The sequence below is a fragment of the Filicampus tigris genome, chromosome 21 (genome assembly GCF_054856515.1).
Source record: "Filicampus tigris isolate MCC_2025a chromosome 21, RoL_Ftig_1.0, whole genome shotgun sequence".
NCBI classification, from domain to species: domain Eukaryota; kingdom Metazoa; phylum Chordata; class Actinopteri; order Syngnathiformes; family Syngnathidae; genus Filicampus; species Filicampus tigris.
Window position 1 is genome coordinate 3110569 of NC_141237.1, and position 27757 is coordinate 3138325.

At 44.0% G+C, this 27757-nt stretch overlaps 2 protein-coding genes across 8 annotated transcripts in view; both read left to right on the top strand.

Annotated features, from left to right (window-relative positions):
* Nucleotides 1-14759, top strand: part of myo3a (myosin IIIA) — a 28268-nt gene extending 13509 nt beyond the window's left edge. For 5 of the 7 annotated variants that reach the window (XM_086021639.1, XM_086021636.1, XM_086021638.1 and 2 more), the window contains 25 exons: nucleotides 74-178; nucleotides 259-342; nucleotides 622-824; nucleotides 1027-1125; nucleotides 1453-1567; nucleotides 2011-2137; nucleotides 2508-2718; nucleotides 2817-2964; nucleotides 3798-3951; nucleotides 4030-4118; nucleotides 4506-4635; nucleotides 5082-5164; nucleotides 5269-5364; nucleotides 5935-6012; nucleotides 6508-6713; nucleotides 6789-6900; nucleotides 6975-7137; nucleotides 7218-7301; nucleotides 7377-7509; nucleotides 7637-8633; nucleotides 9208-9352; nucleotides 11814-11905; nucleotides 12130-12170; nucleotides 13095-13313; nucleotides 14016-14759. In XM_086021639.1, coding sequence (XP_085877765.1) covers nucleotides 74-178; nucleotides 259-342; nucleotides 622-824; nucleotides 1027-1125; nucleotides 1453-1567; nucleotides 2011-2137; nucleotides 2508-2718; nucleotides 2817-2964; nucleotides 3798-3951; nucleotides 4030-4118; nucleotides 4506-4635; nucleotides 5082-5164; nucleotides 5269-5364; nucleotides 5935-6012; nucleotides 6508-6713; nucleotides 6789-6900; nucleotides 6975-7137; nucleotides 7218-7301; nucleotides 7377-7509; nucleotides 7637-8633; nucleotides 9208-9352; nucleotides 11814-11905; nucleotides 12130-12170; nucleotides 13095-13313; nucleotides 14016-14142 — 4041 coding nt within the window. In that variant the 3' untranslated portion in view covers nucleotides 14143-14759. The remainder of the gene's footprint in view (nucleotides 1-73; nucleotides 179-258; nucleotides 343-621; nucleotides 825-1026; nucleotides 1126-1452; nucleotides 1568-2010; nucleotides 2138-2507; nucleotides 2719-2816; nucleotides 2965-3797; nucleotides 3952-4029; nucleotides 4119-4505; nucleotides 4636-5081; nucleotides 5165-5268; nucleotides 5365-5934; nucleotides 6013-6507; nucleotides 6714-6788; nucleotides 6901-6974; nucleotides 7138-7217; nucleotides 7302-7376; nucleotides 7510-7636; nucleotides 8634-9207; nucleotides 9353-11813; nucleotides 11906-12129; nucleotides 12171-13094; nucleotides 13314-14015) is intronic. The other 2 variants (XM_086021640.1, XM_086021642.1) reach the window with 1 other exon arrangement.
* A 335-nt stretch (nucleotides 14760-15094) lies between these two features.
* Nucleotides 15095-27656, top strand: gad2 (glutamate decarboxylase 2). Its single transcript, XM_086021643.1, has 16 exons — nucleotides 15095-15659; nucleotides 15799-15861; nucleotides 15953-16105; nucleotides 16483-16716; nucleotides 17737-17827; nucleotides 18775-18887; nucleotides 19256-19371; nucleotides 19558-19637; nucleotides 19855-19909; nucleotides 19996-20112; nucleotides 20640-20704; nucleotides 20911-20989; nucleotides 21200-21349; nucleotides 21426-21533; nucleotides 22292-22381; nucleotides 22719-27656. Exons 1-16 carry the CDS (start codon nucleotides 15593-15595, stop codon nucleotides 22890-22892), a joined length of 1755 nt encoding a protein of 584 aa, XP_085877769.1. The 5' UTR covers nucleotides 15095-15592; the 3' UTR covers nucleotides 22893-27656.
* Nucleotides 27657-27757: the final 101 nt, after the last annotated feature.

Here is a 27757-nt window from a genome sequence, read left to right on the forward strand (position 1 = left end):
AAAAATGTTGTTTTTTTGCCCACTTGGATTCAAACGACACTTGATCAAAGTTTCCCCATTCATGTCTCGATAGTACAGTAAAATGTACGTGGGCGCAAAGCGGTCGGCCAACCCGCCGCACATCTTTGCCGTGGCCGACATCGCCTACCAGTCCATGGTGTCGTACAATTCCGATCAGGTGACTCTCGATTAGTTCCGCCTTGCTTATGAGCATTTGTCACTTGAACTGACGGGACACCGACCCCCCCCCGCATGCAGTGCATCGTGATCAGCGGCGAGAGCGGAGCGGGGAAAACGGAAAGCGCTCACCTGCTCGTGCAGCAGCTCACCGTCTTGGGGAAGGTGAGGAAGGAGGTGGCAAAATAGAAGTACTGATTCAAATCCTATACTCAAGTCAAAATTACAGACATAGAAAAGTTCAAAAGAATTTTTACTGTCCGGCTTATGAGCTGAATGACAGGCTGTTTTCAAAATGAAAGTAGTAAAAGTGAAAAGTCATCTGAACCGTCATAACATCCAATATTAAAACGTCATAACAGCACCATGGAGTGTGATTTTCTTTTCTTCTGTGGTGAAATGAAATCGGCAAAAAGTTTGCCATCGCCGTGTTTTGTCTGGCAGGCCAACAACCAGTCGCTCCAGGAGAAGATCTTGCTGGTCAACAGCCTGGTGGAGGCCTTCGGAAACGCCTGCACGGCCATCAACGACAACTCCAGCCGCTTCGGCAAGTACCTGGAAATGAAGTTCACCGCTGGAGGGACGGTGGTGGGCGCCAAGATATCCGAGTACCTGCTAGAAAAGTCCAGGGTCATCCACCAGGCTGGGTAAAGAAGACTTTTTCATAGACTTGGAATTCATGTTGATTTTAGGTGAAAATCGGCAAATAGAGACATCATGTAAAAAAAAAAAAAAAATGGAATTGATTGATTTTACGGTACATAAACAATTGTAGCGCACAGACTACCATTTTTTTTTCTAATTGTCTGGATTTATGTGGGTGTTTATGGCGCTTGTATGTTTCCACAGTGGGGAGAAGAATTTCCACATCTTCAACTACATCTACGCTGGCCTGGCTGACAGGAAGAAGCTGGCCCACTACAAGCTGTCCGACAGCAAAACACCAAAGTAGCTCCACTGCACACCAGTCCTCTTTGAACACTCACGCTACCCTATCAGTTCAAAATCAAGTGTCGAGTCCGGAATGAAACCCATTTTAGCCAAATTGAATCATTCAATCCATTGAATGGCAAGACATTAAAACGTGTAGGTTTCAATTGGCCAAAAGTGGCCTTGATAGAATTGATAGAGCTTTTACATTTAAAGATCTGCAGGCAAAAATCTCCTCCCTTGGTGTGTTTGCATTCAGACAACGAAATTGGTTGAACAAAAGCAAGTGAGGTGGACTCAAATGTGTCGTTTCCCTCCCCAACAGCCTTCTCGTGTGCTGCGCAGGTATCTGTGTAACGAGCACATTAAACTGGGGCCCGACATTGTGAGCAACACCGGCTACAAGGAGCAGTTTGACGCAGTGGAGCAGTGTTTCAAAGTCATCGGATTCTCCCTGGAGGTAAAACGCCGCTCGCCCGGATCACCTTGATGCCAACGCTGGGCCGTTTTTTTCCCGCCTCCACCTTTTCAACGAGGCACCTCTTAATTCATCATCGCCGTGCTGGCCGATGAAGCGTTGATTGCCTCTGGGATCTGGCCGTCAATAGCACTTATTCTTGTCCACGCGTGCTGCACTCGAGGAGAAGCCTCCGAGTGACAGGAGAGAAATTCAATGGCACAGGAATCAAAAAGTTGGCCATTTTCAGGCAAAGCATCATATTTTTAGAGGAAAGAAATGTGAATCAAGTTGTTGGTGATAGTGGCAAAGCACTACTTTTGTCTAAATTAAGCTCCTCTGATCCCCAGGAGTCCAAGGGACCTCATTTTGAGAACCGCCGTTCTAGTCTAGTAGCCGTCTAAAGTTTTCCCAGTGAGCGTTTTGAAATGGAGTTGCGTTTGCAGGAGCTGGGCAGCGTCTACAGCACCCTGGCGGCCATCCTCAACTCGGGCGACATCGAGTTCTCCGCGGTGGTCTCGGAGCACCAGACTGACAAGAGCAACATCGCCAACATGTCCATCCTGGAAAACGGTGAGAGAAGCGCTCCACTGTTCATTTCCCATGCGGGCTGAAATTCTGGGCCCAAAATATCCTCCAATGTGAACTGGGCAGCAACATGTAGACTCATACTTTTGCAATGCTCACAGGCATATATTCTTTATCCTCTGCAAAATAAGTCGATTACTGCTACTTTCTGAGCAGTTGTGATTGTCTTCTTGCTCTTTTTATTATGTATTTATTACACTGGCCAACGCACCAGAAAGACGAGCGCAGTGCCCATTGAAGAATCATAATGCACAAACTATTAAGTTCTTAAAATTTGACGTACGCACGTATGTGACTGCAATAGAGCAGGATGAGCGCAGTTGTTTACTCTTTTGTTTTTTTCCTCTCGCCTCAGTGGCGTCCTCGCTGTGCATCCGCTCCGACGAGCTCCAGGAAGCCTTGACCTCCCACTGCGTGGTGGCCCGGGGCGAGACCATCGTGCGGCCCAACACGGTGGAGAAGGCGGCGGAGGTGAGGGACGCCATGAGCAAGGCCCTGTACGGCCGCCTCTTCAGCTGGATCGTCAACCGCATCAACGCGCTGCTGCGGCCCGACGGCCAACTCGGGTGAGAGCGCCACGCCCCCCGACGCGCCGTAACGTGGCGTGGCGTGATGTGACTTAACGTGACGTGATCTCCTCCACTGACTGGGCTTCATCCCCCAGAGAGGACGACAAGGGCTTGAACATCGGCATCCTGGACATCTTTGGCTTCGAGAACTTCAAGCGGAACTCCTTCGAGCAGCTGTGCATTAACATCGCTAATGAGCAGATCCAGTTTTATTTCAACCAGCACATCTTCGCCTGGGAGCAGGTAACTTCCGTGTATTCCATGCACTACTTTAGGTGTTCATATTAGTATATTGGATATATTAGATTTGATGATTGTACATCTACTATCTGGTTATTTACTACTTATTTGTGAATATTGACTGTATATGGTCTACCCCTCCAGCTTTGTCACCATAACATAGATCACTAAAATCTTTAGTGCAGCCACCTCGCAGTCCAGAGGTTTTATTTGATAGTTTTATTCAACAAGGACAATGCACATGAATAAACATTGCTGTAAATTTGCAGGAGTTAGCCAAAATGTCCTCCCAAAAAAATCCTCCGCCGTCGTCTTCATTCACAACAGAGCGGGGCTCACTTTGCTGTCTTTATGCGGTCCTCATGTGGGGGGGGGGCGGTGGGGGAGTTGGTGCGCCCCCGGGGGAGGGCAGAGAATGGTTTGTTAATGTTAAATTATTTGCTCTCACCCATGGAGAGCGGCTATAAATCAGCCTAAACGAGGCTCAATTAGGAGGGGGAGAGGCGGAGCATTAGATTTGAATTCCACTCTTGGGGGTTCTTGTTGGCACCGGGCCCACACATACGTTTGTCCTATACTGCCACCATATACACTTGAGCGGGAATTGTTATCAGGTTCATTTTAAATGCATTGCTCAAGCTGGGCTGGATCAAAGATTTTGACCTTGTTCATTAGTGAAGATTTTATGTGCGTTTTGTGGTCATACAGTAAATCCAGTCCCAATATAAGAGTTGAGGGACCAAGCCCTGCCATAAAGAGGGGAAAAAACTGAATTGACACCCCTCTTATCTTTGAGCGTCATACCCGCCAGTGAGATCTCCACGGCTTGTGTGCAGGACGAGTACCTGAACGAGGATGTGGACGCTCGCATGATCGAGTATGAGGACAACCGGCCGCTGCTGGACCTGTTCCTGCAGAAGCCAATGGGCATGTTGTCCCTCTTGGACGAGGAGAGTCGCTTCCCGCAGGCCACCGATCAGACGCTCGTCGGTGGGTTCCTTCTCACAATTTTGGAAACCGCTTCTAAGTTGCTGGTCAAGGTGTAATCGTGAAGGTGTGATCTTTTAGAGAAATTTCAAGATAACCTCAAGACCAAAAGCTTCTGGAGGCCAAAGAGGATCGACCTGGGATTTGGGATTCATCACTATGCTGGAAAGGTACGTTCTCCTCTTGAAGTCGATTTGAGTTGGTGAGTGAGATACTTTTTGTATCCAGTGATACAAATGAAAGACAACAATAAATAATAGTGGCAGTGCCTTTCATAGTGTCGATTTGGGGATATGTGTATAAATAATAAATGTAAATTCAGACAAACAAATGGGGACCAAGCCTCGTGCCTTGTGGTGCTCCACATGATTAAATGATTATTCATTCACAAGTGAAATTCACATTGTTATCAAGAGTGAAGACAATTTGCAATTCTGATCTAGATTTTAGCCAGAAACAAAGCTGACGCACATAATTTTCTTCAGCAGTCCACATAAACCATTTGGCAAGCCTCATCTGGCTCCCTTGACTTTGACAACTCTGATCTCAACTCTCAGGTGATCTACAACGCCGCAGGATTCCTCTCCAAGAATCGAGACGCGCTACCTGCGGACATCGTCCTCCTGCTGAGGTCCTCGGAGAATGAGCTCGTTCGCAAGCTTGTCACCCACCCCCTCACCAAAACGGGTGAGTAGCTACAGTCGGTCCTAGTTGCTATTCCTGCCCCCCAAAATTTGAGAGTTTCGTTTAAATCCTAAATATATCTCAAAATATGATCCTGAATTATTTGGGATGCTGGCATGTATGTTACTGCTTTCCTTTCAGCCATTTTATTCCGGTTGACTTGGTGATATAGTGAACTCCTTTTCATATGTTCTAGATATACTAGTAGCGGGTGAAAATCTGTGATATTAAAAAAAAAAAAAAAATCAGACGGGCTAGTGGAAATAAGCATTGATGTTCCAGTCATTATAAATCTTTAAACAGCTGCTACTTTAACACACATAGATCATCAACACATACAAACATTGTGTAGGTACACATCAAAATGTTCAAGCAAACCGTCTGCTAGCCTAAAGCTAGCATATAAGGTGTTAATTCCGCTGCATCTAATGATCATTTTCTTTTCTCAGGCAACCTTGCCCACACAAAAGGCAAAGCCATCAACACACTCCTCACCCCGCGCACCCCCACGCGCACCCTCACCTTCGCCAAGGTGCTCACACACTCAAGTCTGCATTATCTCCCACATTTCTCCCCGCAAAACCTGTTTTGGTTTTCTACTTCTCAGCCGTTTTTGCTTTATTTCCCAAACTCAAGGTGAAACTTCTTATTTGTCTCTTCCCCTTCTTTTGCTGCATGTCTGTGGTCAAGATGGGAGTGCTTACCTTGTACAGTTCCTTTACTTTTACTGAGGTAATCATTATATTTCACTTGTTTTCTTTCTATTTATAACCCTCGCCTCTGCTCGAGTCAAGTCACTTTCTTGCTACGTTTCCAAATTGCTTTGCGCCCTGTACAGGACATTCTCTGTCATTAAAGAGCTGTCAATGTCCGCATATCAAGCTCAATGTCATGTTTCGCTTGCTTGCGGTACAGTTTCGATTTCCGAAAGCAAATCAGCTCTTTTGTTGTGTGGTTTTTGCATTTTCTGCATCTCTTTTGCAGCCTTCACGGGGTTTAGAGCTGACGGCTGACAAAAAATGATTTCTTGATGTGCCTCTTGCTGACACAGTACAATACCAAATGCTGATTGGTTGTTGTTGTTTTTTTAAGACCTCAATAGAATAGTACACATTCACCTGGTTTGTATCCGTGCATTAAACGGAGGTTCACTCCATACTGTGAAAGAAACGCTCGGTAATGCTATAACATTAGCTCGGTGTGCTCAAAAATCAAAATGCTGAGCCCGTTCACATGGTGTTTAAAAAATGCAGGATGAAATACGTTGAAATATGTTTTTGACAAACTTTTTTTTCTGTGTAGCCGATTGACGCAGACACGCCCTACCATCCTCGAGAAACCACCAACATGAGAACACAGACGGTGGCGTCCTACTTCAGAGTAAGAGAGGATGCACATTGGCTCACTTGACACTTGTTAGCCACAACATTCATGATCCGGCCTCTATGCGTCCTCAGATTTAGAAATCTTTGGGCAAAAGGAGCAGTAGTTCCAAAAAGTGGCATTTCATGGCTTACTGCACTCAAATGAAGCAAATGAACGTCACCTTTTTGAAAAGGATGTACTATTAGCACTGTAAAAAAACAGAACATGATACTGTGCTGAGAATATATATATACTCTATATATTTTTTTTAATTTGTTTTCCAGCCTGTGTATTGTTAAAAAAAGTAATAAAATGGACATCTTATACTTATGATAAGAAGTGATGTTAGTTAAAATCTTGATGCAGTAAAACTCACCCCCCAAAAAAGATGACAAATTGCAGGCTATGTCTTGAAAGGTTTAGTAAAGTTCAACTAGGGATCAGGATTACATACACGCATCATCTAATCGAGTACTGTGTCCAAAAATCCTGCTTTTCTGCTGCTTCTAGTACTCCCTGATGGATCTGCTGTCCAAGATGGTGGCAGGGCAGCCCCACTTTGTGCGCTGCATCAAACCCAACAACGACAGGCAACCCAACAAGTTCGACCGGGAGAAGGTTCTGGTTCAGCTGCGCTACACGGGAATACTGGAGACGGCCAAGATCCGCCGGCAGGGTTACTCGCACCGCGTCCCCTTTGCTAATTTCCTCAAGAGGTGCTCACTGACGTCAAATCTCAAGCGGGTTTGTATGCTCGCTTGCGTCCGGCTGATGACGATTGGTCGTGGCAGGTATCACATCGTGGCGTTCCATGCAGACGAGGAGCCGGCGGTGACCCCGGAGACGTGCGCTGCCATCCTGGAGAAAGCCAAGCTGGACAACTGGGCCATGGGCAAGACAAAGGTGGGAAGAAAGATAAAGAATCGTTGCTAATGTGGATCCCACATTTCAGGTTCAGGCAAATTGTGTTTGTGCAGGTTTTCCTGAAGTACTACCACGTGGAGCATCTGAATCTGATGGTGCAGCAGGTCACGCAGCGCATCGTGGTGCTGCAGGCCTGCGTCCGAGGCTGGCTGGGCTCCAGACGCTACCGCAGGCTGCTGAAGAAGCGAGAGCAAAGCGCTCTGGTGCTGCAATCCGGTTAGTCCGCTGTGCCATGATGATGATGACCACAACCCCACCAGCAACTGCTGTGTCATTCCTTTTGCTTCCATGCCCAGCTTACAGAGGCTATCAAGTGCGAAAGAGGGTCTCCGATGACAAGAACAAGAAGCTAGAAGCCTTTGTCGTCCAGTTTCAAGCTGGTTAGAGTCACTTGGAATGGGATGGAGAAAGTGCGGTTTATTTTTCAATTACATCTTTTGTGTCGCCTTTGTTAGTCTGCAGGGGCTATCTTGCCAAAAAGAAGTTGAAAGAGTCAGTGGAGGAGAAGCACAGAGCGGCAAGCAAGATTCAGGCGCACTACAGAGGGCACAAGGACAGGAAGAGTTTCAAAAGGAAACGGGACCAGAGGCAAGCTGTGTTTCAGCCATCCAGTTTCTATAGTGATTGTCCTACTTAGGCTCACAGACGAGCTTGAGTAAGCAAGCTGTTAAGAAGCCCCTTTTCCACAATATTAAGTTGTTGCGCTTGTTTTCAGAGAAGCCTTGGAGAAGGCGAAAGCCGAGAGAGCTCTGATCGCCGATCAGGGAAAGCCGCCTGAGCCAGACCGGGACATCATAGAGGACGTTTGTCCAGCTTCAAGCGACCAAACCCAAAGTGAAGAGGAGGAATCCAAGGCTGCCGTGGTCCTGCAGAGCAACTTCCGAGGCCACCGGGACAGAAAGAAGTTGAAGGAGAGAAAGAAGACCATGGCTGAAGCAGAGCTGCAGCCGACGCCCGAGTCGCTGCTGCAAGCTGAATGTGGGCAAGAAGAGGAAGGTGCCAAGAGCCCCGAGGATGAGGATGACGATACATATGAAGCAGAGGAGAACGAAGACAGCGATCACACGCAGGTGCCTGACGACGAAGACAACATAGAAGTGGGGGATGAGCCGGCAGATGGATCCGGGGAGGAAGTCCCGCCTGAAGACAACGGGGCCGCATCCAGCTTGAAGGAGGAGACCAAAGCTGCCACGGTCCTCCAGAGTAACTTCAGAGGGCACATGGAGAGGAAAAGACTTCAGGAGGAAGCCAAGAGAAACCTAAACAACCCGTATGAGCAGGAAGAATCCGACGACGACGCCATGGAGCAGGACAGTGCGGACCCGGGGGAGACCAAAGCAGCCGTGGTCCTGCAGAGTAACTTCAGGGGCCACAAGGAACGCAAACGACTTGAAGAGGAAGGGAAGGTCCCTGGGAGGAGGACACAAGAACTCCGAGAGGAGCCAGAGTGCTGTGAGAACCTCGAGCTGCTGGGCGAAGAAGCGGCAACCCAGGAACCTTTATCTCCCAAAGATGTGGAGCTCGAATTAGCAGAGGAGGCTTTAGATGCCTCTGATGTTCTGTTGGAATGTGAAGATGAGAAATGCGAGGAGGAAGAGGCTGCGCTGAAGATCCAAAGTAACTTCAGAGGCTACAAGCAGCGCAAGAAGATGAAGGCCAGCAAGCAGGCGGCGCAGGAGGAAGCCCAGCAGCTGGAGACCTTCTCCAAACAGGTTACTTACAAACACTTGGGGCCTGATTTATTTACCGAGGTGTCAAATAGCGAACTACGTTGAAGTGAGTTTGATGAGCTGAAGGTTTCGAATAATTTTAGAATCGATTATTAAACTCGAAAAAGTGCATGTGAGCCGCATGTATGATTTTTGTTCACCATCGTCACATTCTACTGTTGTCTCTGTGACTTTGTGTGTGTATGGCTTTGGGATGGGGAGTCACATGGGTGTTAGCCAATGAGAGTGTAAAGTTGGCAGCTCCTGTCTCTATCCTTGACCACTTGCATGGCAACACGTCTTAACTACTACAGGTAGGCTGCATTAAATTAGCATTAGCATTAGCATTCACATCGATACGTTACCGTGCGTTGGTGATCACCGACGTGACGTTGCGGCACGCGTTGCACTTTATCTTCTTCGCGAAGTGGGAAATGATCCCAAATTGGGTGCGTCGAGTTAGATCTTTGCAGCACAATCGCATTGTTGCGCACGCTAACCTTTTATAAATCAGGCCCTGAGAACCAATCACCATCATTCTCCAGCCTGCTCATGCACTGCTCTACGTCCTCCACAGATCGCAAAGACTTCTCACAACTTTGCGGCCTTCCAACTGAAGTTGACGGAGATTATCCAGGCCCATCAATCAAACCCAGAAAGGAACGGCCTGTTTGTCAAGGGGAAAGCAATCAATGGCTTTGCTACCCCGATGCACAAATCACGTAAGAGATAAGACCGGCCATTACGCACAACAAGAACTGCATCAAATGCGTAATACCCAATCAACCACAATGTCCAGTCTAGAGCAACAAGATTTCTACTGCTGCATTTATAGTTCTCATCAAAATGTCTTGCATCTCATTCCATCATGTTGTGTGAATATTGACACATTTGTTTTGCGTTAGTGTATCAGGGACCAAAATGGAATGATCAAGAATTATGTCAGAGAGGCTCCTAGTGTGAAATAGAATAGAATAAGCCCTTATTCCAATGTTTTGGTCATTCTTTGTCTTAAATTTGACTGTTATTGAAAACATTTTATTAGATTGTTCAACTGTTATTTTCACACTTCCATTTGTCAAAACAACAAAACATGCTTTTCCCCCCCATTTCAAGCTCATCCATCTTTCAGTGAGATGCGTCTGAGTCATTTCCTGCTGAAACGTCGGGATTTGATTTGCAAATGTTTCCATTGCGCCCACAATCCAGAAGAGTGGAGGATATTTCTACATGGCGAGTGGGAGGCTTTATTTCCGACTTTTGCGGCGAGCAACGCGCCGTTATCTGCGCGGCGCTCTTGTGAGATTTGATTAGATTGGGGAGCCGGTGAAAGTCAAGTGGCCAGGCAGGAAGCGCTCCTCTATCCAATGTGTCATCAAATAAGTAATTTCTTTTTGGGAAGGTGAGCGGCGACAGGCGGCTCACGCAAAGTTCACCTCAGACGCTAACGGGACGCTAATAACGCCATTGCCTCGCCTGTCGCACTCTTCTCAAACTGTAATCATGGAGGCTGACGTGTTTGGGAGTGATTTTCACTTTTCAATTAGACTTGATAGCTCTGCGATATGTCATTATTTTTTATTGGAGGTATCGTCAGCTGGTAATCACGTGGACTTTAATATTCACTGCGGAGAAATAATGCCGTTTTTAGGATTGTAATCGCTACATTGAGCGATGACAGTTAACCTCTGTTTATCGTTTATCATTCTTTGAAAACATTCAAACTCAACCAAACCATATCATTTCATCCAACCAAAGTATGCTATCTTAATGCTAACATATAACGCGAACCAGCGTACACGAGCTAATAGAGATTAGCATAAATGTTCGGAATATAATACAAATGCTATTTTAACACATGCTGAGCTTTTTAACTGTTACCGTTATGTTATCACTATTTTTTTTTTCCAGCATGCGCCTTCTACTTGCCCTTTAATGACTTTTTCTTTGCAGAACACATGGCCCGAGGTCTCCTGTAAACTTCCACGTGTTATTTCCCCGGGTTCATATTCGTGCCCGTAATAATCCACTCCATCATCATTGCACAATAAATGCGGCCATCACAACGCTCCTCGCGGGAAAGGTCGTCAAAGCTTAATCGCGTTGTGTGACAATTACGGCGGAGAATTAATTGGCGGCGGTGTGGAATTGTTGCGGCAATACCAACTGACCTTTTCAATGATATTGTAAACTTTCCACTCGCTCTACTTGCCGTTGGATGGCTTTTATTCACCTGTTCGCTCTCGTGTGAACGTGATGAATCAGAAGTAGCATGGGAAGGTCAATGTGATGCATTTGCAATCGCGCAAGAACGTTGCGGCCGTCTATCAGCGGGGACAAAAATGATCAATCACTGTGAAGTGGCCACCAGATGCTCAAAAACCTTGTTGGTGGCAAAAGTACTCGCAGTCTGGAATTAAATAGAAGTACAGATACTTGTGTACAAAAAAAAAAAGACTTCTAAAAGTAGAACTACAAATTCACCTTCTGTACTTGGGTAAAACAGAAAAATGGACAAACTCTGAAATGTATAAGTATATAAGTAAAACTACTGTATAGTCGAGAGTGCTGCTGACTAAGTTAGCCGCTGACTGGCAGCATCTCTGTTGGAAAATTCAAAGCGTTGGCGAGGCCTGAGGTTAAACTACCGTACGGATGGAGGTCAGCTCAATGGGACAAAGGTGGCGCCCGGGTCAATTGTGTGCTGAGCTGCTCGGCTGGAATTAATCAACTTTGCCTCAAGCTGAGTGACAACTGTTTGAATTTTCATCTCTTTACATTGTCTAAGCCAGCAGTCGAAGAGTGATCATTACAGGCAAATACGTCCTACCACTTGAGGTGCCATTCCAAAAACAAAAAGTAAAATTGCCTTGGACAAAAACTGGAAGTTCAGTGGGACCTTGGATTTTAATATGGCCCAATTTTCTGAAGATTGGTTTCTGACAATATTGCTCCACCAAAATTTTTGTCCCGGTTTTTGTACACCTTGATGGTGCAGCAGATCATGCAGCGTAGACTTTTCGGAACGAAAAACAAGGAAAATCATATGTGACCCCAAGTGAGGATAGCGATTTACAAAATGGATGGATGGATATATGTTCTGTGTATATGGTGCTTGGGATACAGTCTACTTTGTGACTTCTCATCAAATGTCTTTGTGTCCCCCCCCCACCCCGCCTTCAGCCGAAAAGAGACTGTCGCGGCCCCCCCGCCGCACCCTGCAGCCCAAGACCCTCAACACTCCCGAGGACTCCACCTACTACACGTTGATCCATGTGAGTGGCCGGCAAGAAAGATGGTCCAGTTTCTCGTGTGAAAAATGCTTTCAGGCTAAAAATAGCAGCACATTCCTTTCATCCTGAGCACCGCTGTAATTCCTCCGCTTATTACTCAGCATTATAGTGCGAACAGAAAAAAGGCTTACATTGAACTAAGTGCGCATAGAGCGCATGTTTACACTGCAGATGATGATGGCTGACGTGTTCGCTCTTCCCTTCAGCGCTCCGTCCAGGATGACAAACGCAAGCCCAGGAAAGAAGAGTAAGTGCATTTAACATCCTCTTAACCACCAACACACAGTGAAGCCTCATGGCCGGACTTAATGACACGCCGTGTCAAATTTATGAGCGTCGACTTGTCGCGTTCACACGTCGGACACGTCCGGTGATGTTTTATGTTCGAAATATAAATGATGCTGGCCTTCTTTGCAGAACATGAAGGTACTGAGAGAAGGGCCGATGTGAGCACGGGTTCACATTATACAATTGAGTGAACACAAAGGGGCTCAGGGTTCGTAATCATGCAATAAATGGGAACATTTTACATGCACCATTAGCAAGGAAGAGAGGCCATCAGGAGACTTTGGCTGATGGGGGAGGAGTCAGAAGGTGGTCACGGAGTGTGTCCGCGCCCCCAAAAAATCAGACCGATAAATCTCATGTCCTATGAAACCTTGGTGTATGTTTTATAAAAAGGTATGCGAGCGTATAATGGCTATAAGAAGGGACTTTAAACGTAGCCCTGCGGAACACCAGAAGAAAATTTGGGAATCTGTGCAGCCAGCACAATTATAGTGCAGATCACTTATTGCCAACAGATGTACACACGCAGTCGCCAGTCACATGGAGCTCACAATGGACACTTCATGTGTTCACAAGAAGAGTGAGTGAGTGAGTGAGTGAGTGAGTGGGTTGTTGGGTTGTCATATCACCCGGCTCAAGACTCATGCAACACAGATTTAAAGCACTTCTTATCAACGCTTACTGCTGATTCAATTAAATATGATTTCAGTGAGTCTATTGGAACCAGAATCTTCAAATACTAAGAAATATATATAGCATAAACTGTATATGTGAACCGCTTCACATCTGTGTTGCATGGAGCCCACCAACTTCCGGCATCTGTGAACTATCATGACCATCGTCCTACATTTTGGCTTTGACTCTTGCTCATCCGTCCTTGTAGTCCTGGTAAGCTTGTGGATGTGGACCAGCACTACTACCAAGCTTTGCCCACCAGCAAGTCCATGCCCGCCATTGCCTCCGAGGAATCGTCGTCCAAAAGCAGCGTCCAGCGCAGGTTGTCCGAGGACCGGAGATGCTCCGTGGAGACCAAGCCAGAACCTGCTGAGACCAGACAGCCAGAAGAATCCAAGCCAGAGTCCAAACCTGCCAAAAACACAAGGTACCCCCCATAAGACCAGTTCATGCTAACATATCATGGGAAAAGCCAAAGACATGCTAAAGGAAATTAGCATAGATGTTACAGTAATTCTAAACCTTCAAACTTCAAAGTGTGATTTTACCACACACAGAGCAACAACACATACATTCTCTGCCTCTTCCTCTTGCTCTTAATCACGCTTACATCTCTTCCAGTAAAGCTCAGTACTGCCGGGCATAGTGTGGCACTACGTGGTACTACACCAAAGAGCGACAACTCAAAATTGGATCTTGCCTGTATAAGAACACATTTCAGAGCCCTGTAAAGTTTGGTAATCACTGAAACAAAGCGTTGGAAGTTCAGTGTCATAAAAAAAACAAAAACATTTCATCACTCATAGCTTCTGCCTGTAAACATCTTCCCTCATCATTAAAAAAAACACTTTGTACAAATTAACTTGTTTATCCAGGGAGTCTATTTAAAAAGAAACAACATCCCTGAGGCCGCCTCTCAAATGAGCGCGCAGATGGCGCACCGCGTTCCGTGTCGTCGTCTGGCTGCGAGCGTTTAGGTGGAGATTTAAAGCCAAGCTCATTACGGGAGAGTCGTCGTCGCGAGGACGCCCGCGGCTTTCCTCACTTCTATTAAGTCTCTGCTTTTTTTTTTTAGCCGTTTCCCCCCAACACTGCAAGTTGGCAATGTGTGTTTTTGTGTGGTCTGCAGTCGCTCCGTTGCCAGAACGCCGTCTGCCGGCAGTCGCACCGACGACAACCCCTACGACTTCAGGCACCTACTTCGGAAGACCTCGCAGAGACGAAGGCTCATCAGACAATACCGAGCAAAGGACTGATTTTTTTTTTTCTTTTTATCGCTGTCTTTTTTTTTAATCAAACGATGGTGACAATGACAAGTAATGATTCTCATCCTGTATTTGCACAAAAACAATACTGACCAATGAGCGCTTTTTAGACAAGCTGAACACACCTTTGATTAATAAGCTTTATTTTCAAAATGCCTGTAAATAAAAGCCTTGTAATTTAGCCTTTTTATTTTTTTGTATTTTTCAGTTGGTTTATATGAACAAAAAAAGTGTTCAAATTCCTCCTATTTAAACATAATCGGTGCTCACATTTCCCAGAACCAACGCTGAGCTATTGTTTGTATGAAACATTTTAAAAAGTTACTCAAATCTTACATTTTTAACAGCACAAAAAACACAATTATTAAAAAGTAACGTATGAAGCATAAAACCTTTTAAAGTGTATTTTGGACAATGTGTTCATTTTTATTTGAGGAAAAACTAATGGGGACCAGGCTGTGAGCCTTGGGGTGCTCCACCTGCTTGAATTACAGTAATACGAGACACCACATAAGACGGCACCCGTAGTTTTATATCTCTAATAAGTGTGTATATGTCTATTTTAAGTGTACTTTCATTTTAGAGTGGAAATAAATATTTTTATAGACTTTTATAGTTTCAGTGTAATTTTTTTTAGGCAGTTTGCGCTACCTTTAGGGCCCATGTGCCATATGGGCCTGCCATGTATTCTGAAAACAAACCCTCAAAGGACGTATTAGAAATATACCACAAACTTCATGGACATTTGTTTCCTATTTCTCTCAAGAATGTTAACTTGCCTTTAACAGGAAAAAGGTTTCCCAATCCTCCGCGGTCACAGTACAGAAGAGTCACCTTAAGTACAAGTATCCGAGTACGACATACTTTTGGAGTAACGAGCAGCGACGCTGCAGCGAGAGAAAGACCCTCCTCCTCTCCTCTCTTCTCTCTCTTGTCCCCCAGCTCCGGAAGGGGGAGCGGGGGAGGGCTGCGCTCGCAGTCGCCCTATGAGACGCCCTCCCGGGCAGACGTCTCGGTTGGCAGTCGATGCGCGTCTGGAGGTTAAAGTGGAGCAGTTGGTGTTTGCGTGCGTGTGCGAGTCACGACGCCACACAGCTCGACATGACCCGCAAGTGAATGCATCACGATTTGGGGGGATTTTTTTTTTCTTTTTCTTTTTTTTTTTCGGGTGACGTGAGAATAGATGTCATTCCTGCACCTCCACACGCTGCTTCGTAATCCCCTTTTTTTTCTTTTTTTTAAAAGGATGTAAGGACACTTTTCCCCTGGACTACACATTTTCCAAGGAGTGAGAAAATTGACATTCTGTAACCGAGGAGCGTCGTGATAGACACCCCCCGCCCCCCTTTTATTTTTGGTCCCCCTCGCGTGTGCGTGGATGTGCGCGCGTCCGCCGACGTCGAGCACCACCAGCTCGCCACACTCGGCGTGCTCCTGATCCATGGCGTCCCCGGGCTTCTGGTCCCTCGGTGCGGGGGACAATTCCGGCAGCCAGAGCCCCAACACGCGTGAGTACATCACGCCACGTGCAGGCCTTGCATCACCCTTTTATTCTTGATCATTTCATTCATCATATTGTTCAGTTTTTCGAGTGACATTTTTGTGCATCTCTTCTTAAAGTTGCGCGTCATTTTGTCTTTATTGCAGCCCGGGCTTGGTGCCAGGCAGCGGCCCAGAAACTCTCCGGAGGGCTCGGATCCAAATTATGTGGTGATTTTTTTTTTTTTTTTATTATTATAATTTTTATTGCGGTGGATTTTTTTCTCTTTGAATTGAATTGTGCCGATTGTGTTTGTTGAAGCGCTCTTGAACGTCAACGAGGGCGACAAATGTGCAGCCGAGCCCCCCGCCACCAAGCAGCAGCCTCACGCGGCGGAGGGCAGCTGCGGATGCAACAAAAGCTGCAACTGCACCAAAGCCGCCGTGCAAGGCTTCTCCGACCTCTACTCAACAGGTGCACCACATGCACACACACACACACACACACAAAAATAATAATAATAATCTGCGATCTTCAATTATGTGGAGACTAAATGCTTTCAACAGAAACACGATTGGGGATTTTTTAAGGCCTCTTTTCTGTGCATTTTAATAGTAAAATGGTTGTAAACCGGTTATGTAATCGACCTCGCACTTAAATGCATGACATTCCTGATTTAAATTATTTTAGCGAGTGATGAATGAAACACTCCTTTTGATTTGATGATTGATCGCAGAGGTCACCTTGATTTTTTTTTTTTTTTTGTTCTGCTGCAAAAATAACAGACTGTATGTCCCAAACATAACACAGGAATATTATTTTAAAAAATCCCTCTCGTTTTTGTTCCGGAGACCTCCTCCCGGCCATGGACGGCGACGCCAAGACGCTGAGCTTCTTGCAGGAAGTGGTGGACATCCTGCTGGCCTACATCGTGGAGTCGTTCGACCGCGACACCAAAGTGATCGACTTCCACTACCCCAGCGAGCTGCTGCAGATGAACAACTGGGAGCTGCAGCACGAGCCCAGTACGCTGGACGACATCTTGATCAGCTGCCGCGCCACCCTCAAGTACGCCATCAAGACAGGTGAGCAAAGGGGGCTCAGGGGTGCTGCGAGGGGGCCTGCCTGCATTGCATGATTGCTTCATATTGAAGGAGTCGATGCGTGCATGGCGAAAACGAGGAAAAAACGCCCAAATCGAATGATGTTCTTTGTTTCGTTTTTCTTTGTTATGTTTTTTTCTGGAAAAAAAAAATGGGGCCTCCTCCGTCTTCTCAAAGCTGCAAAGATAATGATGGGCAGATTACACCGTCGCATGCATTCAGGCACAATCAATAAAATGCCTATAATAGAAAACGAAATAAAACAAGCAAATGTTTAATTTATGTACATTTTTTCATGCGCCCAAAAAATCTTTTCATCCTATCGGTTGACGTTGGCTTGCTTTAAAAAAAATAAAATAATTGTAATGCATTTTGCAGCCTTTGATAAGACATAAATAATATATTCCCTTAATGCCTTGTGTCTCCAAATACTGCATTTATGTTGAAGATGTAATTCTCTCTGGTTTAAAGAGACTTTGAAAAAAAAATGCTATTTATTTCCACGCAAATCCACAAAAAAAAATATTATACAGTGCATTAGAGATAGATGGATAGATGGATAGATAGATAGAACTAATCAAATATAGCAGAAGTGTTGTCTTTTCTGTCTATTTCGGGAGTACGATGTCTAAAATAAACAAGCAATAGACAAGCAAATGGGGACCAAGCTGTGTGCCTTGTGGTGCTCCATTTAATGAAATGATCATATTCTGTTTCACCATTTATTCAACTATATCTTTTTTTTATCTCTGCTGATTGTGTGTAAAACATGAGTATCTACGTGCAGGGTTACCGTTTTTGTTTATGCGCGAGAAACTGTTAGTTTTCAAGATGCTATACATACACACAAAAAATACAAAATTGAATTGGAATTAAACAGGTTTTTTTTAGCATTATTAATTGACATTGTCATTCATTTCGTTCTACAGCTCATTAAGGTGTGACCATTCGCGTGTAAAATATGTCATTATCCCACCTTGAAACCCCTCCCCCCCTTCCCAGCCCACCCCAGGTACTTCAACCAACTCTCCACTGGTTTGGACATGGTGGGCCTGGCTGCTGATTGGCTGACGTCCACCGCCAATACCAACATGTAAGTTCTTGCCGCCCATCATCATTTTCATCATCATCATCATCATCATCATCATCATCATCATCATCATCATTGATTGCATTTCCAGTTCGGCATGCGCACGTGCATTTAAAATGCCTCTCTTGCCCTTTTTTTCCTGTCAAATGAACAAAAAGAAGGGAATTAGCCCCCTCCCACTTACTCACTCACTCTCTCTTTTTCTATTTTGTGCCCCCTTCCTCCCTCCTTGCATCCCCATGGGAACAAGAGAGGGAGAAAATTGGCTGTGAAATTAAATCCAGCGGCTCCATTTAGTGTGTGTCTGCTTTGGGGCTGATAAAGCCCCGTGCCGCTTGTCCAACAGTGACAAAAAAAAAAAAAAAAAAAGACTGTGGGCAATTAATTAGAGCCTCTAAGGCCAGACATATATGGACATGACTGGAAATATACTTTTTATAGCCGCTTTATGGATAGAAATGTTTACCCTCACTCACTCCTTGAAATGCATTTTTATTATTGTGGTTTAGGCGACATTACACAATTACTGCTTGTTTTTACTTAAAAAAAAAAAAATCTAATCATTGTTCTTTCCGGTCTAATCTATTTTTCGTTCATGTTAAATTATTCCTTGCTGTATGGAGTGCTAAATATTTTTAAATCCATAAAAAGAGAATAGAGTTTGTAAATTAATCGGACACTTTCTTATGTACACTTGCACAATCTAACCAATTAAGAAAACGGTGTAAGTCTCACACCGTGTTTATCTGATTGTGGTTGCAGGGTATGAAACTGCAGCGTGAGCTGTTCCTAATATTTTGATTTGGAATAATTTTTAAAAAAAAATCAAAAGTGAGCGTTCGCGGATGTCACTCTTGTGTGGTGCGTCGCATTGGTTTGTGTCCCTAATGAAGTGTCCGTCAGATTCGGGGAGTGTGACGTGCATGCGTGCCTGTGACGTCATCACACAGGTTCACGTACGAGGTGGCTCCGGTGTTCGTGCTGCTGGAGTACGTGACGCTCAAGAAGATGCGCGAGATCATCGGCTGGCACGAGGGCCGCGGCGACGGCATCTTCTCGCCCGGTGCGCACGCACCAGCACACGCGCACGCGCAACCGACATCGTCATTTGCATATAGATGAGGCCAAAAAAAAAAAAAAAAATTATATATACATATATATATATATATATATATATATATATATATATATATATATTCATTTCTTTAATTTCTAAACCTTTTAGGGTAATTGTGCAGGATTGGATTTAAATACGTTTATATGCGCTATATACACACTTTATTATATGCATTTCATTTGTTTCAATATTATTTTAATAGTCAGACAGAAAGGTTAAAATGATGTTAACACGTACACACACATTTTTTTTCGACTAAAATTGCTTTTTAAAAAGATGAAGTCGTCGATTGCAGTTCTGTGTGTGTCCGCCAGGTGGCGCCATTTCCAACATGTACGCCATGCTGCTGGCCCGTTTCAAGATGTTCCCTGAAGTCAAGGAGAAAGGAATGTCATCCGTTCCGCGGCTGGTGGCCTTCACCTCCGAACATGTAACACGCTCAATATATATATTATTTCATTATTATTATGGAGGAAAATCTCACCTTTATTTATTGAGACTTCCCAGGTTGCATGGGTGACTTTGTCTTAGGCCTTCATGTTATCAAGCACGCCGATTAGGAAGTAAATAATGTCAGGGCATATATTTAGTGATGTCTTATTCGCATATTCCACAGAGTCATTTCTCCATCAAGAAAGGAGCAGCAGCTCTGGGGATCGGCACCGAGAGCGTCATCTGCATCAAGGCTGACCAAAGGTAATCTCACTCAAATATGAAAATAGGATTTCACAGATTATATCCACAAAGGCCAATTCCCATTTTATACCATTTTATCTTTATTCTCAAAACAAAGCTTCGAGCTGTTCAATGTCACTCCCAGTTTATGTTGTGTATTTCAAACTACCACAACGCCTTTATTAGATCAATGCTAATAAACAATGCTAATCAATGATGATCATTTTTTTGGTCCCAGTGGCAAATTGATCCCCGCAGACCTCGAGCGGCGAATCCTGGAGGCCAAACAGAAGGTGATGCGCTTGTTACGATGCCCGTCGGTGACTCCGCCAAACCAAACGTAATCTGATCGGCTGGCGTCTGATTGCGGGTTTTGCAGGGTTTCGTGCCGTTCTTCGTGAGCGCCACGGCGGGCACGACGGTGTACGGCGCCTTCGACCCGCTCATCGCCATTTCCGACATTTGCAGGAAGTACAACATTTGGATGCACGTGGACGTGAGTCGCTTGCCCGGTCGTGGTCGGGAATGAAGTACTCACTGTTGAGTTTGACAAATGCGTCCTACTGCTTTCCTTTGACCTACATCGCAGTTACGCACACTCACACGCACGCACACGCACACACACACACAAATATGAGCGCAGGTTATAAATCATCTCCAGCAAACTCTCGATGGCCATTATTGACCCCCTCCTCCTTCTCATCTTCTTTTTCTACTCCCTCAAGATGATTTAGTCTGGACAGCAACATCTCAATTAGGAGTTGCAAGGAATATTTTTGTAATTTAGCAAATATTCAATCCAAATCCCACTACATTATGTGTTTACAGTAAACAATCAAAATCTTTTTCCAAACTAACAAATTTAATTTATCACCTCACACTATACACAATCATGCCCATAGATGTATATTATTGCTTTCTGTAGGCATAACACGCAGGATGATAGAGGATTGAGACATTCAATATTCTCTTTCTATTCTCTTCAGCAAGAACAAGGCTGTTGTTGAAATACTTTGTTTTCAGGGTGCGTGGGGAGGAAGTCTGCTCATGTCCCGGAGACACCGGTGGAAGCTGGATGGTGTTGACAGGCAAGTCTGCTTACCCCGGCAAAAGGGTGCCAAAAAAGAGGGTCAAGGATCACTTAGTTTGGTACCATTTCTGATACTTTACAAACATTTTGCCCAACTCATAAGGAAGTCTCAAGTCCTTAAATGGGCGACTTAAGTCATGTGACACGAGGCCAGGTCAGCATAGCTAACTTTGGATGCTAACATATGGCTGGTTGTTGCCGCAGAGCCAATTCAGTGACTTGGAACCCGCACAAGATGATGTCGGTGCCGCTGCAGTGTTCTGCCCTGTTGGTCCGCGAGGAGGTAAGTTAAGTACATTTTGTACAATATTTCCGGACAAAGCACAGAGGTGGCTAAAGTATTCACACGTTGTGCTTAAGTCACGTAAGCTGTTTCAATAACTTGGGTGATGGCAGAAAAAATACATGTGTCATGTTGTTTAAGAGCTAGTTCTACTTCAGAACAATAACTGACGAAGCCCCTCCTTCTGTCCTCCTGTGGCTCCTCCCACAGGGCCTGATGCAGAACTGCAACCAGATGCACGCCTGCTACCTGTTCCAGCAGGACAAGCACTACGACCTGTCCTACGACACCGGAGACAAGGCGCTGCAGTGTGGACGCCACGTGGACATTTTCAAGCTTTGGCTCATGTGGAGAGCCAAGGTGAGGACTGACTGACCGTACGCGTATTTCAGAAGAGCAACTCATCATTCCAACGTAAATGGCCGCGTATTCACAGGGTACCATCGGATTCGAGGCGCAGATCGACAAGTGTCTGGAGCTGTCCGAGTATCTGTACAACAAGATCAAGGACAGGGAAGGATACCAGATGGTCTTTGACGGAAAAGTACGTACACATACTTTTGGGACGTTTAATTAGCATTGTTAGCATTGATACGTTGTTATCGTGTTCTTTTGGGATGGTCTGTAAGATGTCAGTTTTCATCATGTTTGCCCCTTGTTGCCAGGCAGAAAACAGCTATAAGACAATAATACATGGAATTGACCAGACACAGCAGCTTAAATGACAAAAGTATTATAGTATTTTATATCACTCTGATTATACTCACTTATGTTATCTTGCATGTACTCTGTATTACATTTAAAATACATATAGGGAAGAAAAGAACAATTGCATCTTGTGAGGAACTCTCTCAATAAAATTGACATTTGGAAGGGAAATTGCGGGCTCCAATGGGGAAGTGTGTCGCGTGTGTTCCATATAAAATTGTAAACTACATTTTGGAAATGGACAAATATCGGGATCTGGCATGGTTTCTCACGCATGTACTCTGGCTTTGTCTGAAAAGGCATTTGGGCATTTGCGACCTCCCGCCACCATTATGTGTAATGAAAGCACAATTAATTGCTGATATGCATTTGAATGGCGCAGTGTCACAAATACGCTCCATTGAACACGAGGAGAACAAAAGCGTGCCAAGATATGACGAGACGGCCATCTCATAAGATGCCTCTGGACACCCGCCAGGCACTCATTTGCATTACAAAATGAAAATAATCATAATTTTGTTTCATTTATTTCTGGTTTTGTCGTGCTGGGCTGTTTCATTTGATTTGAGTCGTGTTTGTTTCTTTTCCGCGCAGCCTCAGCACACCAACGTTTGCTTCTGGTATTTGCCGCCCGGCATGCGCTACATGGATGACAAAGAAGAGAAGAAGAAACGCTTGCACAAGGTGACTGAAGTGGAGATCACAAGTCTCACACCAAGTCAGAAATACTTGTGCATAATGACAATTTGGAATACATGTAAAGGTCAGAGTGTGAGGGAGTCGGCATTTGGTGCCTGATCATTGCTAATTCGGACAAACAGATGATGCCACGTGGTTAGCCACCTTTTTTACTGATGTGATTTTGGATTTTTCAGAACTAGCTATCTTAACAATACACAAATGACTGCCTTCGAATCTCATGCACAAGACCTGTGGCTAATTTGCTAATGCTAACTTAGCGCTAGCCAATTGTAAGAACTTATTTTAAATGACACAGCGTTTGACTGTTTGCGTGCTGCAGGTGGCACCGGTGATCAAAGCACGCATGATGGAGTACGGGACCACCATGGTGAGCTACCAGCCGCAGGGGGATAAGGTTAACTTCTTCCGCATGGTCATCTCCAACCCAGCCGCCACCTTCGAGGATATCGACTTCCTCATTGAGGAAATCGAGCGTCTGGGCCAGGATCTATAAAAGACTGGCTGCAGTTGCTTGTCGTCAATGTAACTCGCTACACTTTATTTCCTTTCAAAACTAAGATTATATATGCCATTTAAAAGTTATATACAGTGAACCCCCGTTCATCTCTGGCATGTTCCAGACCCATTTGCGATAGGTCGAAATTTGCAATATATAGAGACCATATCATTTCACTTTAAAATTTAGACGTAATTAAACAAAAGTGTCAAACTGTTTGTCACTCCCAGTGGAAGTTACATGTAAAACTGACGCATAAAACATCCAAGCATATTTAAACACCAAAAACAAACAATGACAAAAGTCCACTAGATTAATGCTAAAATGTGAAACACAATAGACGGGCTAATGCAAATTAGCAATAATCACGCTGCATCTCTTCCAGTGGACCACAGTGTCAGCCGACCTGTGGCACAAAGTGCTACTGCACTAACGGCACGCAACTCAAAATTTGGACTTGCCTGCATACTACCAAAACGATTGATTAACAACTGGTGATATAGCTGGGGGGCAAACGATGTACCGCAGTTTAGTGGGGGTTCACTGTATAGATATATAAATACAGTATATGTATATATACATATATCTCTATATTACGTATGGTAGCTTTGCTGTGGACTGATGCGGTCCAAAGCTTTGTACAAGTGCTTGTCTGCCTTTTTCCGCTAGTATTGTCCTAACCAACAAACGTGATAATCGGTGTAACTTAAACTGTGCTAATATGTGATAATGTGCAATAAGTCCACAATTATTAATATTCTGATTATTTTATAATCATTTTTGACGATGATGTGGTGACGTGCCAAAGTGTCTGTGTTCTTTAGCGTAAATGATATTTGTAAGTAATTTTTAAACAAAGCACTTGGCCTTCCTTACCTCGGCATAATCAACTGCCATCGTATCGCGCCCTAGCGCTAGCCCCGTGGCTAATTTGCTAATACTAACAAAGTACTCGTGACCTCAACTGGTAAAAGCGATGATGTACAAATACGAACCGAGTAAATCAGTGGTGTGAAACAAGTGTACTTGATTAGCTTCCTGGCTAATGTGAATATCTAAACATGGTGGCTAACACTAAAGAATTCGTAGGCACTGGTTCCAGAACTAGCTGTCATTTGAAAATTTAAACAAACTTTTAAAAAAAGCATTTCACTTTCTTTACCTCAGTGAAATAAACTGATTGATAATCATTACCCGGTTAGCTTCACAGCACAAGTGATGACTTACATTCCGCTACTTTAGCTAATTTATTTCAGGTAAATTTGAGGCTACTCCTACGAGTGAGTGTTGCTTATTTCACAACTAGCTAGCTCAGAAATGCATAATCAATTGCCTTTACATACCACATGCTAGCAATGCGGCTAACTTTCAATGTTAATTTGCTGCTTGCTGTTTGACTGCTTTAAGTGACAATTTCCAATGAGGACCTGAAGGGAATCAAAGATGTAAAACAAAGGGATTTGAGTTTCAGTACTCGATTAGCCTCCTCGCTAATATGCAATTGGACTTGACGATTAGTGCAAAATTAGCATGAAACTGTAACTCTGGTCAAATTGAAGCCCTATTGAGTACCGCTGGTTCCACAAATAGTTAGCTCAAAATGCTTAATAAACTGCTTTCATATCTGACGTTGGCGCTAGCTGTATTGTTAATTTGCTAATGCTAATTTACCAATCGTGACTTGGCTGCTCTACAAGATGGCCAATTGCATCGAGGTTGTTAAACTGATTGTACGAAAGAGTTTTAGTTAGCGATTAGCCTCCCTGGTAATGTAAATATCTCATCACGATGGCTAACGTTAAGCTATTTCTCTGAGTTTATAGAACTGGTTCTAGAACTAGCTAGCTCAGAAATGTTTAATCCTTTCACTTCTCGTGCACTAGCCCTGCAGCTAATTTGCTAACGCTAATTGAACGCTTGCAACTTGGCTGCTTTAAGTGGCAACATCCAATTGGGAACGGAGTGAATCCAGAATGTTTCACACAAGGTGATCACACATAAGACTTTTATCTCGCGATTCTCTTCCCCACTAATGTAGGAATTAAAATGTTGTAGCAAACTTTCAGCTAATGCTAACGCACAAGAGAACTTAAGACAAATCATTTTAGCCCAAATTGATTTGGTAAGAGGTCAAAATGAAGCATTTGCAGGAATGATAGTCTAATCTAGAATCTAGCTCTAGCTTTATTTTGGTCCTGGGTTCAATGAATGACTGCTAATGTAGGCTAACAAGCTAAACAGGTGGCTGCAATAAATAAAGCGACCTCGTGGGGGTGCTAGTGTTCAAAGAGTGGTCATGTTTGCACTGACTTAAAAATACTGGATCCCAGATAATATATTGGCCATTGAATGCATTGAAATGAATGCTTGCGGTGCAGACTACTCCATGCCACCAATACCAAGCACGGTTCCTCTTAGCTCAATATATTATGATGATTATATCTTGAATATGTTTGAAAAAAAAATAGCAGTAGTGTACTAGTTCCTCCTTGATTCATTCTACAGCAATATTGATGATGTGATTGGTCATAAGAAAAGCACAATTAGCTCCGCAATCACTTCTTGATTTCACTTGATAACATGTAAATAGTGCTGGGCGTGTATACATACATGTACATAAGACGTATAACCATAAATTATTTGTGATGTTAACTCATATGTTTCTCAATGTAGAGCAGGAGTGGGCAAAGTATGGTCCATGGGACACGTATGACCCATTATCAACAGTCCTGTCATATTGGTTAAAATGGCTTTTGATTTATTTTTCTCACTCAATTGTGTATTGTTATTCGTATTTATTATTTTGTAAAATGAGCAATTTCACATATTTACTGTTATTTATCTTGGTAAATAATTGGCGAACGAATTTGAACTGAGTTATAAATGATAACATTAAAACTGAGAATAATTTATCTTTTAAATGAAGGCTATTAAATACATATTTAATCTCTTTTGTTGAATAAGATGTCCCAACTGTCCCCTCAGCTCCAAACTTTGCCCACTCCCTGTATATAGCGTGTCAACTTGAATGTATTTTCATCGCGTGTGCGTACCTTGTGAAGGAGTGTGCGTGTGCGCGTTATTCCTCGTTGTGGTGACTTTTGTGAGCCGGAAGCACTTTCTGTTATGATACGTGACGGCGTTGCGTTTGTGTGTCTGTTGTGGCGTATTTTTGCTGCCTTATAGTCCAACTTTGCTGATATTGTCCGTACATTATACCACCTGACACCCTTATGCTCTCATGTGGGGGGTCGTGCACTTTAGCACACAAGCATACACATCTATATATATATATATATATATATATATATATATATATATATATATACACACACACACACATAAGCCAATGATGTGCAATGTCCTTGTTTCTTAATGAGGGTGACAACTATGTTCAAAAGTAACCTTGAATGTGTAATCAACACCACTGTATTTATTGATTTTTTTTTTTTTTTTTGATACAGCAGACTCATCAAAGTGAGATGCCCCAAAAGCTTACAGAGGTTGTCTCAATTGACATAATAATGCCTCCAAAGTCGACAAGTCCGAAAAACGTGAAATATATATATTCTTTTGTGTGCGTGTATCTAGTGTCATTTGTGGACCCACCTGCTTATTTGCAGTATTTTTTTTCCTGATCCCTGCTTATTTACAGTTTTTTGGGGGGAAGGGCGATTTTCCAGAACATCCCGCGAATAGCGAGGTCCACTATACTCTGTCATAGCATTTAGCTGAAAAGCTAAATTATATAAAAGTATTGCTTTGGCATCATCTTGTTGCCAATGAACTACATTGAAGTAAGGGGAGGAGCTTTATTTGGACAGGCTGCTTCCTGCCTAATCGACAAGTAGTGCTTTGCTGCTCTCTTTTGGCATCCGCAGGCAATGAATGACAAACCTTTTTGGGGGGCTTTTGTGTTGCACTTGAGAGGTTCTGCTGTATTTGTATTTCTATTCCCGTGACGTTTCCGACACTTTGGACATGGGTGACGCCGAATTGAGAACATTTGAGTGTGCTAACGGCTAACAGCCAACGGCGACGCGGTTCGCTGCTTCCAGCCCGGCTTCCTTTGCACGTGCCTGCATGCGCTTTCTTGCCTTGCCCTGCTTTTACTCTATGTGATGTAGCGCCTCCTATATATGCACACACATATATCTCAATATATTTATCCATGTATATCCACGTCTATACAGTATCTATCCGTATATTATCTCTCTTCAAGTCAGTGTTTGGCTCTGTAAGTAGCTCTGGTGTGACGTCCAGCATATGATTGTTGTCTTTGGGCTTTGGTGTAAAAAAAAACGTGTCTCTGTGCCGCCAGCATGCTGACCTCGCCTCTATGCTCTGTCTTCTTCTTGTTCTTCTTCTTCTTCTCCTTCGTGTTGTTCTCCTGCTTTTTCTGCCGCTTCTGCCTGAGTGTCATATATTCTCGCCGCATGTTCCCCTGCCCGCGCTCGGCCTCCGTATTTAACCTCTCTCTCTTTCGCCTGGGGAGCCTCTGGCTGCAGCGACCTGCCGCCGCCGTTCGGGAGTCTTGTGACTTTTTTTTTTTTCTACCCTCCAAGCAGTAAATATTGATCAAATCCTCATTATTTGCTATTGTAAGCAATCAATAAGCCTTCATTGACACTAGATGAAATGGTGCAAATGTATATTCTGTAAAGTGATGTGCTGGAGTTAACATTCATTTGTCCTGAACTATATGTTACTCTTTGGGGAAGAACAGATATGAATAAATATTGTAAGTAATTAAAAAAAGAATCTGTCTTTCTGTAAATATTCTTCAGAAAAGAGGCTTCAAGCTGCTTCTTGCCACTCAGTTGAAACATAAAGAGAATTACACTTTGTGCATTTAAAACAAC